This window comes from Phacochoerus africanus, chromosome 2, assembly GCF_016906955.1.
Source record: "Phacochoerus africanus isolate WHEZ1 chromosome 2, ROS_Pafr_v1, whole genome shotgun sequence".
NCBI classification, from domain to species: Eukaryota; Metazoa; Chordata; class Mammalia; order Artiodactyla; family Suidae; genus Phacochoerus; species Phacochoerus africanus.
Genome location: NC_062545.1, coordinates 118,363,381 through 118,382,234, shown reverse-complemented (window position 1 = coordinate 118,382,234; position 18,854 = coordinate 118,363,381). Strand labels below are relative to the sequence as shown.

The 18,854-nt window shown below is 38.9% G+C and overlaps 1 protein-coding gene across 1 annotated transcript in view; it reads right to left on the bottom strand.

Moving 5' to 3' along the window:
* The window catches only part of DNAAF4 (dynein axonemal assembly factor 4), a 90,777-nt gene that overhangs the window by 32,226 nt on the left and 39,697 nt on the right, over positions 1–18,854 (bottom strand). Inside the window, 2 exon segments of the mRNA XM_047766298.1 lie at positions 1,177–1,284; positions 1,287–1,407. Coding sequence (XP_047622254.1) covers positions 1,177–1,284; positions 1,287–1,407 — 229 coding nt within the window.

The window sequence follows — 18,854 nt, the reverse complement described above, 5'->3', positions numbered from 1 at the left end:
TCCTTGTTTTCTTTTTACTAATTTAAAATTACTTTGTAAAAGTGAGTCAATATGCTTTGATCTTTAGCTTATTTTTTCATTTTATAATAAAATATTTCAAATATATACAAAAGTAGACAGAAAAGATTACCATCATGCATTCATGTCTCGACTTCAGTTATCAACACACAGACAGAATCACTTCATCTTTTTTTTTTTTTTTTTTTTTTTTTTGCTTTTTAGGGCCACATGTGCTGCATATGGAAGTTCCCAGGCTAGGAGTTGAATTGTAGCTGCAGCTGCCAGCCTACACCATAGCCATAGCAACTCCAAATCCAAGCTGCATCTGCAACGTATGCCACAGCTTATAGCAAACACTGGATCCTTAACTTGCTGCTCAAGGTCAGGGAATCAAACCCACAGCAGCCTCGTGGATACTGGTCAGATTTGTTTCTACTGCACCACAACAGGAACTCCCATCATTTCATTTTTACCTCTATTCACTTTCACATATCATATTACTTTGAAGTAAATCTCAGTCATATTTTTTCATCCACAAATATATCAATAGCCATCTCTGCAAGATGAGAATTTCATAAACCTAACTATAATAATACCATTATCACATCTAAAGAAAAAATGTAATTATTCCTTAATTTTTCAAATATCCAATCAAAACTTAAACTTCCAAGACATAAGTTTTTAACTGGATACATTTCTTCTGTCCCCCCTCCTCAAATCATGATTCTGTTGTATGAAAGAAAGGAATCTTAGCTCATTTTATTATGAAAACCTCACCACTTCCTAGAAGAAGAAAGAAGTTTTTCACCTTAGTCTTTTTGTTTAGTTTCATTTTTTCATGGCTGCACCTATGGCAAATGGCAGTTCCCAAGTGAGGGACTGAATCCAAGCTGTAGCTCCAATCTATGCCATAGCTGTGGCAATGCCAGATCCTTTAACTCACTGTGCCAGGCTAGGGAATCAAACCCACTCCTCCGCAGTGACTGGGGCCACTACAGTTGGATTCTTAATCCACTGCACCACAGTGGGAACTTGACCTTGGTCCTTTATATTGTAGTAGTTCATATACCCCAAATAATAACCAAATATGTGGACACACATACACACACACACGGTGATGTATACACTTCTCTAACAGAACTCACTTTCCAGAAAATGCCAAAGTAATAATTGTACCATTTGTGTCAAGATATCTAGATGCTGAATTTCTAGTAAGGCTTTTATGCTTTAACTTTTTTCTCTCTTCTTCAATTTGCTTTCCTTGTTGATGTAATTTTCTTTTATCTCAATTCTTCTTTGTTCTTCAGCTTTTCTTTGGTGTTCTTTCCAGGCTTCCAATTCTTTAGTTGCTTTTATTCGTTCATTTTCTTTCATACCTTCTATTTTTTTCCTCTCTTCTTCTTCAATCTATAAGAATTATAATTATAAATCATTTTGGGGGGTGTGGGGGATGCTCTGGGGTTGTGGGATGGAAATCCCATAAAATTGGATTGTGATGATCATTGTACAACTACAAATGTAATAAATTCTCTGAGTAATAAAAAAAGAAGAAAAAAATTATAAATCATTTAAAAACATATAAACAGCAACTTTTTTTTTTTTCTTTTTATTGCCCACACTTGCAGCATGCAGAAGTTCCCAGGCCAGGGATCAAACCCACATCCTCATAGAGAAAATGTCAGGTCCTTAACCCATTAAGCCACAACAGGAATTCCTTAACAGGAATTCTAAAAATAAGAATTTCATTATAATAATGTTATTTTACCTCTAAACTTTTGTCATTAAATCTATAGCAATAGAAGTAAATAAAGAATTAAAATGGGAATGGTAAATCATTTAGTAGAAATATTCCATGATTTGGGTGTCAATGAACACAGGATTTAGTTCCAGACTTAGCATTAACTACTGATACATTCTTGGGCAATCACTATCTCTAGCCTCAGTTTACTCATATGTAAAATGTGGGCAGGTATTCAATTAGATGATCTAAGGATTTGGTTTAAAAAAATAAGAACTTATTCCGAAAGTTAAATCACTTTTCTCAAAACCTGTATACACACACACAAATACATATATGCAAACATTTGCCTTTCTACTTATGCCAGTTTTACCTTGTCTTAGGACTGAAGTTGTGCCACCCTTTAACTGAGGAATAATAAGACAGGAAATAGGAAGAAGAAATTAAGGAGTCTGGCTCTGGTGGGTGGAAATGTTTGACTATGAATCCTGCTGCCAACTATGTTTGCAATATAAGTTATTTAAAACTTCCACATGGAAAGCTAAATATCAAATGAATTTGAAAGCAATACATTGACTCCATGTAACTAACTTGTCTATGGTAACAAAAACTTCTCACTTCTATCCTCTATGGAAGCAGCATCTAATAGAACTTTTATCAATGGTAGTAATGTTCTGTACTATCCATAAGCCACTAGCTACATGTGGCTGATGGAGCACTTAAAATGGGGCTAGTGTGATTGAGGAAATGAATTGTAAATTTTATTTAAATTTCATTAATGTAAATTTAAGCTAATTTACTTTTTTTTTTTTTGGTCTTTTTGCCATTTCTTGGGCTGCTCCCACGGCATATGGAGGTTCCCAGGCTAGAGGTCGAATCGGAGCCAAAGCTGCCGGCCAACGCCAGAGTCACAGCAACGCCGGATCCTTAACCTACTGAGTAAGGCCAGGGATCGGACCAGCAAACCTCATGGTCCCTAGTCCGATTTGTCAACCACTGAGCCATGAAGGGAACTCCCCAATTTACATTTAAATAGGACATCTGAAAAATTTTATTAAAGGTTATATTATTTTAGGATATAGAATTAACATTATAGGTATGGAAGCTCCCCCTGTGGAGCAGTGGGTTAAGAGGTGTGGGTTTGATCCCTGGTCTGGCGCAGTGGGTCAAAGGATCCAGTGTTGCTATGGCTATAGTGTAGGTTGCAGATGAGGCTCAGATTCAATCCCTGGCCCAGGAACTTCCATATGCTGTGGATGTGGCCACAAAACAAACAAAGAAAAAACATGATAGGAATAAAAACCAGCCACTGAAGAAGTACTCTATAATATTTGCATGAGTTAACACCCTTTTCTGTAAGACTGTTTATTTTCCTATTGAACTGTGAAACACAGACTTTAAAACAAGTTTCACAGATTACTGGAATTTCGTGCAATTTTAATTACTACATGTCCTAAGTTCAGAGAGTTGCAAAGAGTGGCCAGCAGGATGGGTCAGAAAGAACCTGCACATGGCAATGAGCTAGCATTTAAATGCCTGACAACAAGCAGGCATTTAACCAGAGGCAGTCAAAACCTAAAAGAAGATGACAATCAGTGTTAACCAGAGGCAGTCAAAACCTAAAAGAAGATGACAACTTCCCTTAGTTAATGTTTCCCTTTTCTCCTTCCTATCTGTCCCAACACATGGAAGGAGGAAAATGTATGTCACAAATTTAAGAGTCACAACATCTTCAGCCTTCATAATGACTGTGGGTGGAGTGAATTTTTTTTTTTAATTTTTAAATGCATAAGACTAAGTCTTTTTTTAAAAACTGAAGAATAGCAGATGGGATTAAGATGGCAGAATAGAAGGACTGGAGCTCAACATCTCTCCTAAAAACAACAAAATTCACAACTAAAGGCTGAGCAATATTCAACCAAATGGACTGGAAACCTTTAAAAAGATATCCCACCCCAGAAGAAAAGGAGGAGGCCACATCAAGAGGTAGAAGGAGCGATTATGCGATATAAGCAAACCCATACTTCCCAGGTGGGAAGCCCCACAGACTGGAAACTAACTGGTTCACAGAGACTCACCTACAGGAGTGAAAGTTCTGAGCTCCATATCAAACTCACGTGTGGGGGGATCTGGCACTGGGAGAAAGCCCCTGAAGCATCTGGCATTGAAGGCCAGTGGGGCTTGTGTACAAGAGCTCCACGGGACTGGAGGAAACGGAGACCCCATTCTGAAAAGGCACACACAGACATTCACGTGCACTGGGTCCCAGGGCAAAGCAAAGTCTCCATAGGAATCTGGGTCAAACCTGACTGCAGTTCTTGGAGGACATCCTGGAAAAACAGGGGTGAATGTGGCTTGTTTTGAGGGAAGGACAATGGAAGCAAAGCTTTCGGGAATATTCAGCAGCATGCCTTTCTCTGGAGGTGGCCAATTTAGGAAAATCTGGCTCCACCCATCAGTTAGTGCTGAGAAGCCCCAGGGCAAACAACAATCCAAGTGGGATCACAGCTCCACCCCTCAGTAAACAGTCTACCTAAAGACCCCTCAGGCACACAGCCCTCTAATCCCATCCAGAGACAAAGCCCCACCCACCAGAGGGATAGGAATCAGCTCCACCTACCAGTGGGCAGGCATCAGTCTCTCCCAGCAGGAAGCCTACAGCAAGCCCCCATACCAACTTCAGCCACAAGGGGGGCAGACACCAGAAGTAAGAGAAGCTTGGAGTTCCCATCATGGCTCAGTGGTCAATGAATCCGACTAGGAACCATGTGGCGTAGGCAGGCGGCTACAGCTCCAATTAGACCCCTAGCCTAGGAACCTCCATATGCCGCAGGAGTGGCCCAAGAAATGGCAAAAAGACAAAAAATTAAAAATTTAAAAAAAAAAAAACTGAAGAATAGTTGATTTACAATGTGTTGGTTTCAGGTTGCAACAAAGTGATTCATTTACACACATAACCATCTTTTTCATATTTTTTCTCTTATACATTATTACAAAATACTGAGTATATTTCCCTGTGCTATTATTTTTTATCTATTTTATACATAAAACTAAGTCTTAAATACTAAAAACAAAACTGTTCTTATAACCAAAAGGAACAATAAAATTCTTTTATTACGCCAAGATGTAGTCAAGGGAAATATGTGTGTTTGTGTGCATGAGCACACACATGTATATGTAATTTATTAATATGCCATATTAGAGACACAAAAAATAATACTCAGGGATTAATAAGGAAGAGAAAGAATTACGAAAGGCTTCACAGAGCAGGTGACAGAAGGAACCAGAATGAAGAGAAAAACATGAAGAAGGTAGTATCACAAAGCTTATGAAACAGACAACAAATAGAGAGACAGACAAAAGTTAAATAATCCTCGAAGGTCTTTTATTTTTAAAAAATGTAATCAGGGAATATATTACTTGAAGAATAGGTGTTAACAGAAAACCCAGAAGGGTAGCAAAACAATCACCACACATAAAGAACTGGATTTTAAGTGCTTTGTATTGTTCAGCTGTCAGATAATATGAATTATTGGTTTGGTACAGAAAGCAAAGCTAAGTAATGAGAGAATAATGCTCTGCACTTAAACCAAATTTCTGAAGATGAAGAAATCTACAAATCTTTTAATTTAGAATGAGTCTCTGGTTCATCAAGACATTTTTCTTTATAAGCCAAATCTCAATTATGAATTACATGCAAATAATAATAAATAAAACACTAAAAAACTCAATCAAGGAAAATATTAATATTATAATACATCTTAATCAAAGAGGGTGTTTCTTATTTATGATAATTAAAGAGAAAACAGTGTGATCTCAGTACATAACAAAATATTAGTTGATACTAAGAATTTTAAAAATTAGATCAATAAAAGGATCTATAAAATATCATACTTCAAGGTGAAGCATTAAAAATATTTCTAGTAAAGTCCCTAAGAACAATATGCCTACAGTTTTACTATTTTTCTAGAAGGCATAAACTATACAATAGAATTTTTTGCCCTTTTTTAGGCCCACACCTGTAGCATATGGAGGTTCCCAGGCTAGGGGTCGAATCGGAGCTACAGCTGCCAGCCTACGCCAGAGCCACAGCAATGCCAGATCCAAGCCATGTCTGCCACCCACACCACAGCTCACAGCAGCGCTGGATCCTTAACTCACTGAGTGATGCCAGGGATCGAACCTGCAATCTCATGGTTCCTAGTTGGATTCGTTTCCACCACGCCACAATGGGAACTCCTATCATAGACTTTTTTTTTTTAGCCTGCCCACAGCACATGGAAATTCCTGGGCCAGGGACTGAAGCTGTGTCACTGCAATGACAATGCTGGATCCTTAGCCACTAGGACACCAGGGAACTCCTAGAATTTTAGTTAAAATATATACTTTTTAAAAATTAAAATATTTAGGATTTCCCGTCTTGGCTCAGTGGTTAACGAATCTGACTAGGAACCATGAGGTTTCAGATTCGGTCCCTGGCTTTGCTCAGTGGGTTGAGGATCTGGCGTTGCCAAGAGCTGTGGTGTAGGTTGCAGATGTGGCTTGGAACTGGCGTTGCTGTGGCTCTGGTTAGGCTGGCGGCCACAGCTCCGATTAGACCCCTAGCCTGGTAACCTCCATATGCCGCAAGAGTGGCCCAGGAAATGGCAAAAATACAAAAAAAAAAAAAGAAAAAAAAAGAAATACAAATACAGCTTATACAGAGATAAAACCATCATTATTTGCAAATAATATGGTAGACCATCTAAAAGAACAAAAATAGGACTTCCCATTGTGGCACAGTGGAAACAAATCTGACTAGGAACCATCAGGTTGCAGGTTCAATCCTTGGCATCGCTCAGTGGGTTAAGGATCCGGTGTTGCTGTGAGCTGTGGTGTGGGTCAAAGGCATGGCTCAGATCTGGCTTGCTGTGGCTCTGGCGTAGGCCAGCAGCTATAACTCCAATTAGACCCCTAGCCTGGGAATCTCCGTATGCTGTGGGTGCGGCCCTAAAAGACAAAAAAAAAAAAAAAAAGACCAAAAAATAAAAATAAAAAAGAACAAAAATGTAAAAAAATAAAAGAACAAAAATAATAAACTGAAAAACTATTAGGATGAAGAGCTCAGTTCAGCAAAGCAATCACATTAAGATCAACTTACATAAATTCATAAAAACTAATTTTGCTATAAACTGGCAATAAAGAATTAGAAAAGACAACAGAAAAAGTCATTAGCAATGGCCAGGAAAGCATTTAAAATGCTACAAATAATCTTAAAATATGAGCCAGTTGTATATGTAAAATTTTGCTGAGGTATAAAAAATAAGTCAGAATAAATGGATGTGGGGAGTCTCCACTGTGGCTCAGCCGTAACAAACCTGATAGTATCCTTGAGGACAAAGGTTCGATCCCAGGCCCTGCTTATGGGGTTAAGGATCTGGCGTTGCCATGAACTGTGGTGTAGGTCACAGATGTGGCTGTGATGTAGGCCAGCAGCTGCATCGCCGATTTGACCCCTAGTCTGGGAACTTCCATATACTGCAGATCCCCCCCCACCCCCGCCAAAAAAAAGAATAAATGAAGGTAAACGTCACATTCTTGGAAGAAAAATCTCAATATTTTATTTCATTAACATTTATTTTATTTCTCTTTTTGTTAATTTATATTTTATATTGGAGTATAGTTGATTTACAATGCTGTGTTCATTTCATGTGTATAGCAAAGTGATTCAGTTATACACACATATATATCCATTCTTTTTCAGATTTTTTTCCCATATAGTATTATTACTGAATACTGAGTAAAGTTCCCTGTGCTATACTTGTTTATTATTTTATATATGGTAGTGTGTATGTTTCTCCCAAACTCTTTTAACTACCGCCCCCACCTTTTCCCATTGCTGTCCATAAGTTTATTTTCTAAGTCTGTTTCTATTTTGTAAATGAGTTCATTTGCATAATTTTTCAGATTGATATGCGATAATGGTATTTGATTTTCTCTGACTTACTTCACTTAGTATGATAATCTCTAGGTCCATCCCTGTTCGAATGGCATTATTAAATTCTTTTTATGGCTGAGTAATATTCCATTGTATACATGCACAATATGTTCTTTATTCATTCCTTTTAGTGGACTTGGGTTGCTTCATTTTTTAGCTATTGTAAATAATGCTGCAATGAAAACTGGGGTGCAAGTAACCTTTCAAATTAGATTTTCTCTCTATATGCCCAGGAATGGGATTGCCAGATCATATGGTAGCTCTATTTTTAGTTTTTTAAGAAAGCTCCATTCTGTTTTCCATAGTGTCTGCATCAATTTACATTCCTACCAACAGTGTAGAAGGGTTCTTTCTTCTTCACACCCTCTCCAGTATTTACTTTTTTTTTTGTAGACAATGATGATGGCTGTTCTGACTGGTATGAGGTAATAATTCACTTAAGTTTTGATTTATATTTCTCTAATAATTATTGATGGTAAGCACTTTTCAAGTGTTCTTTGGCCATCTATCTGTCTTCTCTGGAGAAATGTCTATTTAGATCTTTTTTCCAGCTTCTGATTGGGTTGGGGTTTTTTTTTTTGTTTTTTTTGGGGGGGTGGGTGGGGTTTTTTTTTGTATTTTTGCCTTTTCTAGGGCCTCTCCCGTGGCATATGGAGGTTCCCAGGCTAGGGGTCGAATTGGAGTTGTGGTCATTGGCCTACACCACAGCCACAGCAATGTGGGATCCGAGCTGCATCTGCAACCTACACCACAGCTCACAGCAACCCCGGACCCTTAACCCACTGGGCAACGCCAGAGATCGAACCTACAACCTCACAGTTCCTAGTCAGATTCACTAACCACTGAGCCATGACTGGAACTCCTAGGTTGTTTTTTTGATAATGAGCTGTATGGGCTTTTTGTATATTTCAGAGAAAAATCCCTTCTTGGTCACATCATTTGCAGGTATCTTCTCCCATTCTGTGTGTTGCTTTTTTTGTTTTGTCTATGGTTTCCTATAATTAGGTCTCGTTTGCTTATTTTGCTTTTATTTCCATTATTCCAAGAGACAGAGTCAGAAAGACACTGCTGCAATTTATGTCAAACAGTGTTCTGCCTATGTTTTCATCTAGGAGTTTTACAGTATCTGGTTGTATATTTAAGTTTTTATTCCATTTTGAGTTATTTATTTATTTATTTGTCTTTTTGCCATTTCTTGGGCCACTCCCGCAGCATATGGAGGTTCCCAGGCTAGGGGTCCAATCGGAGCTGTAGCCGCTGGCCTATGCCAGAGCCACAGCAACGCGGGATCCGAGCCACATCTGCAACCTACACCACAGCTCAGGGCAATGTCAGATCTTAACCCACTGAGCAAGGCCAGGGATGGAACCCGCGACCTCATGGTTCTTAGTCGGATTCGTTAACCACTGAGCCACAACAGGAACTCCATGAGTTTATTTTTGTATGCAGTGTTAGAGAATGTTCTAATTTCATTCTATACATGTACCTGACCAATTTCACAGCACCAATTATTGAAGAGACTGTCTTTTCTCCATTGTGTATTCCTGCTTCCTTTGTCGTACATTAATTGACCATCGGCATATGTGTCTGCTTCTGTAAATTTTTTTAACGACTGCACATGCTGCACATGGAAGTTCCCAGGCGAGTGACTGAATCCGAGCCACACAGCAACCTATGCCACAGCTGCAGCAATGCTAGACCCTCAACCCACTCTGCCAGGCCATGGATCAAACCTGTACCTCTGAAACAACCCAAACCACTACAGTTGGATTCTTAACCCACTACACTACAGCAGAAAATCCTACTTCTGGGCTTTCTATCCTGTTCCATTGATCTATATTTCTATTTTTGCGCTAGTACCTTATTGGGTTTTTTATTTTTTATTAAAGTATAGTTGATTTACAGTGTTCCCTCAATTTCTGCTATACAGCAAAGTGACCCAGTCACACATATGTATGCATTATTTTTTTTCATACTATCTTCCATCATGTTCTAACCCAAGAGATTGGACATAGATCCCTGTGCTGTACACACCTACACCACAGCCACAGCAACTCGGGATCCAAGCCACGTCTACAACCTACACCACAGCTCACGGAAACCCCAGATCCTTAACCCACTGAGCAAGGCCAGGGATCGGACCCGCAACCTCATGGTTCCTAGTCAGATTCATTAACCACTGATCCACAACAGGAACTCCTATGCTGGATCATATGGTAGTTCTATATTTAGTTTTCTGAGGAATCGCCATACTGTTTTCCTATTTACACTCCCACCAATTTACACTCCCATCAACAGCGAAGGAGGGTTCCCTTTTCTCCACACCCTTTCGAGCAGAACACACTCTGACATAAATCACAGCAACATCTTATTTGATCTACCTCCTAGAATAATGACAATAAAGACAAAAGTAAATCAATAAGACCTATGCCACAGCCACAGCAACACTATATCTGAGCCACATCTGTGACCTACTTTGCAGCTCATGGCAATGCTGGATCCTTAACCCACTGAGCAAGGCCAGGGGTTGAACCCGAGTGCTCATGGTTATTGTTCGTTCGGGTTTGTTACTTGAGCCACAATGGGAACTCCTCAATATTTTAAATATATTGATATTATGAAATTAATTTGTAATTCACTGTAAATCTAATCAAAATACCAAGATAACTCTTAGGGAGCTTAATAAGCAAAGTAAAATTCATCCACAACAGAAACTATGTAGGTTTTACAGTGGCATGAGGAAGTTGGCAATTCTCATACACAAAGATTAAGTTTAAAACTGGACAAATTTATCAAAGACAGTCAGTTCAGGGCAGTTGGAATTAACCAAAGGAAGCCTGCAAATTGCTAAGTGTTTATTCCAGAAAAACTGAAGTTATAGGCAAGTACAGGTAGGAACAGTGAGAGGCTCCTCCCTTCTGCCTAAGGTTACTCCCAACTACCCACCTCCAGCCAGGATGAAGAATGGTATTTTTACCCACATGTGAATCTAGCAAAAGAACCTAGCAATTTTGTTGGCAAAAATGGTGTCCTTGGGCCTTCTCTAGTCATCTAGTGGTTAGGATTTGGGGCTTTCATTGCTGTGGCCCAGGTTCAATCCCTGGTCTGGGAACTGAAATGCCTTATCAAGCCTCCCCATGCTGTGGCAAAAAAAACCCCAAAAAACCAACAACAACAACAAAAAACATGGTAGATTCATTTCAGGGTGGGGGCAGTGAAAATGTGGCTTTGGTGGAGAAAAGCGGTAAATTTAGTTGGAAATAAAGAGGAAATTTGCATTTGAGGTCTGAGGTAGAAGTCATGGTTAGGGTAAGTGCCTGACTAGTCAGAAAATTAACAAAGCAATCATGTAAATAAGAGAGCCACAGAAGGTCTGTGATAATCGCACTATACAGCCCTGGCTAAATAGAAAGCAATGCATTTCTGGGGGATACCTAAGGAAGGTTGGCATAAAATGAAGCCAAGGGAGTCTTGAGAACTTGCTTTAACTTTGAATGTATTTCCAAACCCACACAAATTAACTAGCAAAGGAGTAGAAGTCTTTCAGGGTGAAGGTATTTACTACCTATGCGTAAATCATTAGCTCACAAGTGAGTTATACAGACAAAGGGAAGATCCTTAAGGAAGACACCCTAAAATATAAGAATTAAAAAATTCAGCTGAAACAACAGTAGCTGTAAAACACATGGGAAACTAGACTGATTCCACAGTTAAAGTCCAGGCTAGTTAGTAAAAAAAAACAACCACCAATAAATAAATAAACAAATAAAACTGAACCCAGAACTACTATATCATTAACTAAATTTTCAACCAAAAATACATCAAGAAATACTCAGTAAAAACGTCTCAAATCTGGAGTCTCCACTGTGGCTCAGTGGGTGAAGAAAGCCGCATAGTGTCCATGAGGACGTGGGTTCAATCCCTGGCCTCATTCAGTGAATTCAGGATCTGGCATTGTTGCAAGCTACGGCATAGGTTGCAGATGTGGCTCAGATCCGGTGCTGCCATGGCTGTGGCATAGGCTTCAGATGCTCCTATCTGACCCCTAGCCCAGGAACTTCCATATGCAGCATGTGTGGCCATAAAAAGAAAAAAAAAAAAAAACTTCTCAAATTTGATGAAAAATTACATACCTCCAGTATTTCAACCCCAAATAAAATAAATATACAGAGATACAGCTAGATACAACCGAGTCAAATTGCTTAGTTAATACAAAAGTCAAACAAAAATGGGAAAATCTTGAAAGTAAAACAAACAAACAAACAAAAAGCAGAAAAAAAGACTCATTTACAGGGGAACAATAATAAAATTAAAGGCTGATTCTCCATTAGAAATAATTAGTACAGAAGGCAGTGAAATGACACTGTCAAAGCAATGACAAAAAAAAAAACCTTAAACCACAAATTCTATAGCTAGCAAAACCATTCTTCATAAATGAAGATGAAATATATGAAAACTGAGAGATTCTGATGCTAGAATAACTGCCCTATAAGATATACTAAAGAAAACTCTTCAAGCAGAAAGGAAATGTGACCAAACACTAACTCAGAACTGTAAGCAGGATTGAGGAATATGGGAACTGGTAAATAAGTAGATAAGTATATAAGACAATAGAAACAGAGAAACATAAACAAAGTATCGTACATACATAATAACAATACTTTTTTTTTTTTTTTTGTCTTCTCTGGGGCTACACCCAGGGCATGTGGAGGTTGCCAGGCTAGGGGTCCAATCCAAGCTGCAGCTGCCGGCCCACACCAGAGCCACAGCAACTCAGGATCTGAGCAGCGTCTCGACTACACCACAGCTCATGGCAATGCAGGATCCCCAACCCACTGAGTGACGCCAGGGATCGAACCCACAACCTCATGGTTCCCAGTTGCACTCGTTAAACACTGAGCCATGACAGGAACTCCATAATAACAGTACATTCTTTAGCCTTAAAAGGAAGAAAATTCTAGAGTTCCATTCATGGTTCAGCGTTAATGAACCTGACTAGTACCCATGAGGATGCAGGCTTGGTCCCTGGCCTCGCTCAGTGGGTTGAGAATCCAGTGTTGCCCTGAACTGTAGTGCAGGTGGCAGACGAGGCTCAGATCCTGAGTTGCTGTGGCTGGCAGCTACAGCTCCAATATGACCCCTAGCCTGGGAACTTCCATATGCCCCTGTGGGTGCAGGCCTAAAAAGCAAATTAAAAAAAAATTTTTTTAAAGAAAATTCTGATATATACTAAAAATATAGATGCACCCTGAAGACATTATGCTAGGTGAAATAAGCCAGGCACAAACAGACAAATACAGTATGATTCCATTTACATGAGATACCTAGAAGAATCAAATTCATAGAAACAGAAAATAAAATGGTGTTTGGTAGGGGCTTAGGGAAATGGGGCATGGAGAGTTATTTAATGGGCAGTTTCAGTGTGGGAAGATGAAAATATTCTGGAAATGGATGGTGGTAATGACTGCACAGCAACATGAATGTACTTAATGCCACTGAATGATACACTTAAAAATGCTAAAATGGTAAATTTTATGTTATTTATACCTTAACCAATTAAAAAATAAATTTAAAATGGAATACATATTTCATTATTATTTTCTTCTCTTAATTTCTTTAAAAACAAGATTTTGAAAAAAGCAATACTTTTTAAAGCAAAATTATAACATATATCATTGACTTTATAACACATATTCATACATATACATGAATGGTAATAATAGCCCAAAAGTAAGGAGAGAAAGTGGAATTGTATAAAATAAAGTCACTATATCTTACCGGAAATGAATCAGTGTTAACTGGAAGTAGCTTATAGAGTGGGGTAAGTTAAAGATACATATGCAACCAATAAAAAAATTACAAATACCTAAAATATATATACATATTTTAAATTATGTTTATCTATATTAGATTATATTTATGCATATATACACAAACATACATTCACATAAATATATAGCTAAAAAGTCAACAAAGGAGGAGTTCCCGCTGGGGTGCAGTGGGTTAAAAATCTGACTGCAACACCTTGCGTCACTGTGGAGATGTGAGTTTGACCCCAGGCTCTGTGCAATGGGGTCAAACATTGGGATCTGGCATTACTGACATTACCACAGCTATGGCATAGGTCACAGCACAGGCTCAAATTCAATCTCTGGCCCGGGAACTTCCATATGCCATGGGTGTGGCCATTAAAAAACAACAAAGGAGCTCCAATTTCACTCTGACATGTAAAGAAGTTGTTACTCCTAGCCTTATAACAAACAAACAAACAAACAAAGACGGACACATTGAAAAACAAGTTTTCTTTCTTGGACCTATCACAGAAGTGTGTCACAGGGAAACTGCTACCCTGAAACCTGGAAAGACAAGCGTATCCAGAAAGACACAAAGACCTACTTGTCTACAGCACAAGGAACTAGAGCCATAAACAGATAGGAACACTTAAACAGTAATTCTGACAAAATGCTGGGGTCTGAGTGTGGTCTAGCATGGCAGTGAAAAACTGGGGAGTCACAGTCTCGAAGGCTGATCCCACATTTTTGTGAGCTTCACCTTCAGAAACCTCATGATGTTACCATGATGAAGATCTGAATAAGACAACCTTATGTCTCTGACAGAGGGGAAGGAAGAATAATCTCTATGAAATACATAAATACCCAGAGTGTTCTTCATAATGAAGATCTACTATCCAGAAGAAAGGACCTTTCAGAGCTCAAGTTCCTTTTCTCCACTAGGGGAAGAGAATTCCTCCTACTCTAGTCATCCCTAGCTTTCCTGTCCCACCTAAAGGGGAAAGACTGCAGCCAGGGCAGGGAATAGGAGCCAAGAGAGAAAATTTGTGTCACTGGAGGTACACTGGTGAAGATCCGAGCCCCAAGATACAGGCCCATGAAAAGACTGAGATGTAATTGAAAAATTAAAAGTTGCTTCCATTCCCTTACGATTTACTACCATACCAACAGGGTCCAGGATAATGACAGTGGATTATAGAAGAAAGCTGTATGACAAAGACTCTGAGGATGAGTAGGATGAGTAAATAAAGAAGTCTAAAAGCTCAAAATCAAAAGGGGAGAGCCTAACTAGCCAGGATTTTATCAGAGCTTAACGAACTAGAGGGATATTTACAGCATTAAATGCATATATTAGAGAAAGTTCTAAAAATCACCTAAGCATCTACCTGAAGCAGCTAGAAAAAAGCAAATTAAATCCAAAGTAAGCATTAAAAAGACTCAGGAGTTCCCGTTGTGGCTCTGCAGACTATGAAGCTGACTAGTATCCATGAGAATTCGGGTTTGATCCCTGGCCTCATTAAGTGGGTTAAGGATCTGGTGTGGCCATGAGCTGTGGTTAGGTCGCAGATACAGCTCAGATCTGGCGTTGCTATGATTGTGGCATAGGCCATCAGCTTCAGCTTCAATCTTACCCCTAGCTTGGGAACTTCCATATACTGCAGGTATGGCCCTAAAAAGGGAAAAAAAAGAGGGGGGAACACTAGAGGAATTTGAAGGCTCCAGTACATATGTCTACAGCTAACATAAAACATAGCCCCAAATCTAGTCAGATTAAATAAATATACTCACTAAAGGCCTATTAACCACAGTTTCTATTCTGATAAAATGTACCTATATCAATATTCAATAAAAAATTGCAAAGCATGTCATAAGGCAAGAAAAAAACACACAATAAAGAGACAAAGCCATCATGAGACCCAGACTCAGATATAACACAGAAGTAAGAATTATTAGTCATGGAATTTAAAATAACTGTTTGATATGTTAAAGGCTCTAATGGGAAAAGAAAACAACATGCAAAATGTCCGGTAAGGAAATCTTAAAAGTTTTATCTTTATTACAAAGAATGTTGTCTAATTCCAATAAACAAAGACTATTGCCTGTCACTCTGATAAACAATCAATGTTACCCACCATCAAGCCATCAGCCACTGCAGCTGTCCCAGTGGTTCCCTGAAGGGAAATCAGGAGAGGGAAAAACAGGATACTGGCTCTAGACAGTTAAGATGCATTTCAAAGAAATATTTTCAATAATCCTAGATTCCTGTATCTCCTCATATATAGAAAAGTACTAAAATCATTAACTTGAGAAGTCTGTTTTTTTGTATTAGCAATAATCTTTCGATGTTCAACTACCCATTGGATATTTATTTCCAGCAAAAACTCCTATATATTATGACTCCTTCCTTCCTTCTTTTGGAACAGTTCCTCAGAGCTATCTGAGAGGCTGTTTCTTAGGATATAGTCCTCAATAAGATCCTCAAATAAAACATAACTCAATTTTTAGGTTGTGGGTTATTTTTTCACTCAATATTTTCCACATGGAGCTATATATTATTCTATATAGCTCCCTTAAGCTAAGAAAATTATAAAGTATTAACATATTCTGAAATTTAATTAAATACAGAGTTAAAATTCCTCTTGGAAAGCTATTAACTTCTGAAATTTAAGCATTTAGTTGTTTATATTCTGTAGAAATGATAATCTGGTGTTTAGAATGATACAGGTATATGTTCAGCCAAAGTTAAAATGTAGCAAAACTTATTTTCAATTCCCTTCTCTTCATGAAATGAATGAACTGAATCATGAATCAGAACTGAATCATATTCCCCAAAATTCATATGTTGAAGTCCTAACCTTCAATGTGACAATATTTGGAGATAAGGCTTACCAGGAGGTAATTAATGTCAAATGAGGTCACATAGGTGGGACCTTGATACAATAGGATTATTGTCCTTATAATAAGCAACACCAGAGAGTTTCTGTCTCTCTATGTCCATGATATGAGGACATATACAGCTTCAATTTTTCTCAGCTACAAGTTTTCAAAAACTGTGAGAAAAAAAATTTGTTGCTCAAGTCACACAGTCAGTATTGTTTTGTTTTGTTTGTCCAAGCAGAGTAGAATTTTTTTTTCCCTTTGGCAGATTTTCAAAGAGGTTAAAGGTGGTCCAAAGATACCAATGATCTCTGTAGGGAGAGTCATGGATTCACAAATGAGGAAACTGGGACAAGAGAGCAGAGCAGAAGGACATAAGCTCACCTTCTCTCAAGAAAACACCAAAATTACAACTAACTGCTGAACAACCATCAATAAAATAGACTGGAAACTATCAAAAAATACATCCTACACTCAAAGACAAAGAAGAAGCCATATCAAGATGGTAGGAGGGGCACTTTTCACGATATAAGCAATCCCATACCCACCAGGTGGGCAACCAGCAGACTAAAAAATAACTATATTACAGATGCTCTCGCACAGGAGTGAGAGTTCCAAAGCCCATGTCAGGTTCCCTAGCATTGGGGTCTGGCATTGGGGGGAGGAGCCCCCAGGGCATTTGGCATTGAAGGCAAGCAGGGCATGTGTGCAGGAGCACCACAAAACTGGCGGAAACAGAGACTCCACTCTTGGAGGACACACATAGGATTCCATGTAAACTGGGTCCCAGGGCAAAGCAGGGACTCCTTAAGAATCTGTCAGACCTTCCTACAGGTCTTGGAGGGTATCCTGGGAAAGCAAGGGGGTGGCTATGGCTTGCTATTGGGGCAGGACATTGGAGGCAGAGGGCCTGGGAATATTCATCAGCGTGAACTCCCCTAGAGGCTGCCATTTTAGAAAAACCTAGCAACACCCATCAGGGCTGAGAAGCCCCAGGCCAAACAACATACAGAGTGGGAACATACCCCACCAATCAGCAAACAGATGGCCTAGAGTCCTCCTAAGCACACAGTTGCTGCTAATCACACCCAGAGTCAAAGACCCACCCACCAGAGGGACAAGACTCAGTTCCACCTACCAGTAGGCAGGCACCAGTCCCTCCCATTGGAATCCTGTAACAAGCCCCTGTATCAACTTCCCCCAAAAGGGGGACAGATGTCAGAAGCAACAGAGGCTACAATCATCTAGCCTGCAAAAAAGGAGACCAGATGAAAAGCTATAAAAATGAAAAGGTAAAGAAATTAAGCCAGATAAGGGAACTAGACAAAACCCCAGAAAAAAAGTTAAGTGAATTGGAGGTTAGCAGCCTTCATGAAAAAAGCTTTAGAACAATGACAGTAAAGATGATCCAAGATCTTGAAAAAAAAAAAAAACTGGAGGCAAGGATTGATAAATTAGAAGACACTTTAAACAAAGAAATAGAAAATTTAAAGATTAAAAAACCAAAGATCCAAAATTCAATAAGTGAAATAAAAAATTCACAAGAAGGAACCAACAGTAGATTATAGGCAGCAGAAGAACAAATAAGCGAGATGGAAGACAGACTGTGGAAATCACTGGTGCAGAAAAGAATAAAGAAAAATGAATGAAAAGAAATGAGGAGAGTCTAAGAGAACTCTGGGACAACCTTAAATTCACCAACATTCTCATTATAGGGATATCAGAAGGAGAAGATAGAGAGAAAGGGCCAGAGAAAATATTTAAAGAGATAATAGCCAAAAACTTCCCTAACATGGAAAAGGAATCACCCACTCAAATCCAGGAAGCACATACAGTAAACCCAAGGAGGAACAACCCGAGACACATATTAATCAAACTGACCAAAATTAAAGAGAAAATATGAAAAGCAGCCAGGGAAAAGCAACAAATAACATATAAAGGAACCCCAATAACATTGTCAGCTGATTTTTCAGCAGAAACCCTGCAGGCCAGAAGGGAGTGGTATGATATACTTAAAGTGACGAAAGAAAAAAATCTGAACCAAAAACACACTACCCAGCAAGGCTCTCATTCAGATTTGAAGGAGCAAACAAAAGCTTTTACAGGAGTTCCCATCATGGCTCAGTGGTAACAAACCCAACTAGTATCCATGAGTACATGGGTTGTAATCCCTGGCCTCGCTCAGTGGGTTTAAAGATCTGGTGTTGCCATAAGCTGTAGTGTAGGTCGCAGATGTGGCTCATATCTTGCTTTGCTGTGGCTGTGGTATAGGCCAGAAGCTACAGTGTCAATTCAACCCCAGGCCTGGGAACCCACATATGCTACAGGTATGGCCCTAAAAAAGACAAAAAAAATTTTAAAAAAAGAACAGCTTTAGAGACAAGCAAAAGCTAAGAGAAGTTGGCACCACTAAACCAGCTTTACAGAAAGTACTAAGGGAAATTCTCTAGATGGAAAAGAAAAGTCCACA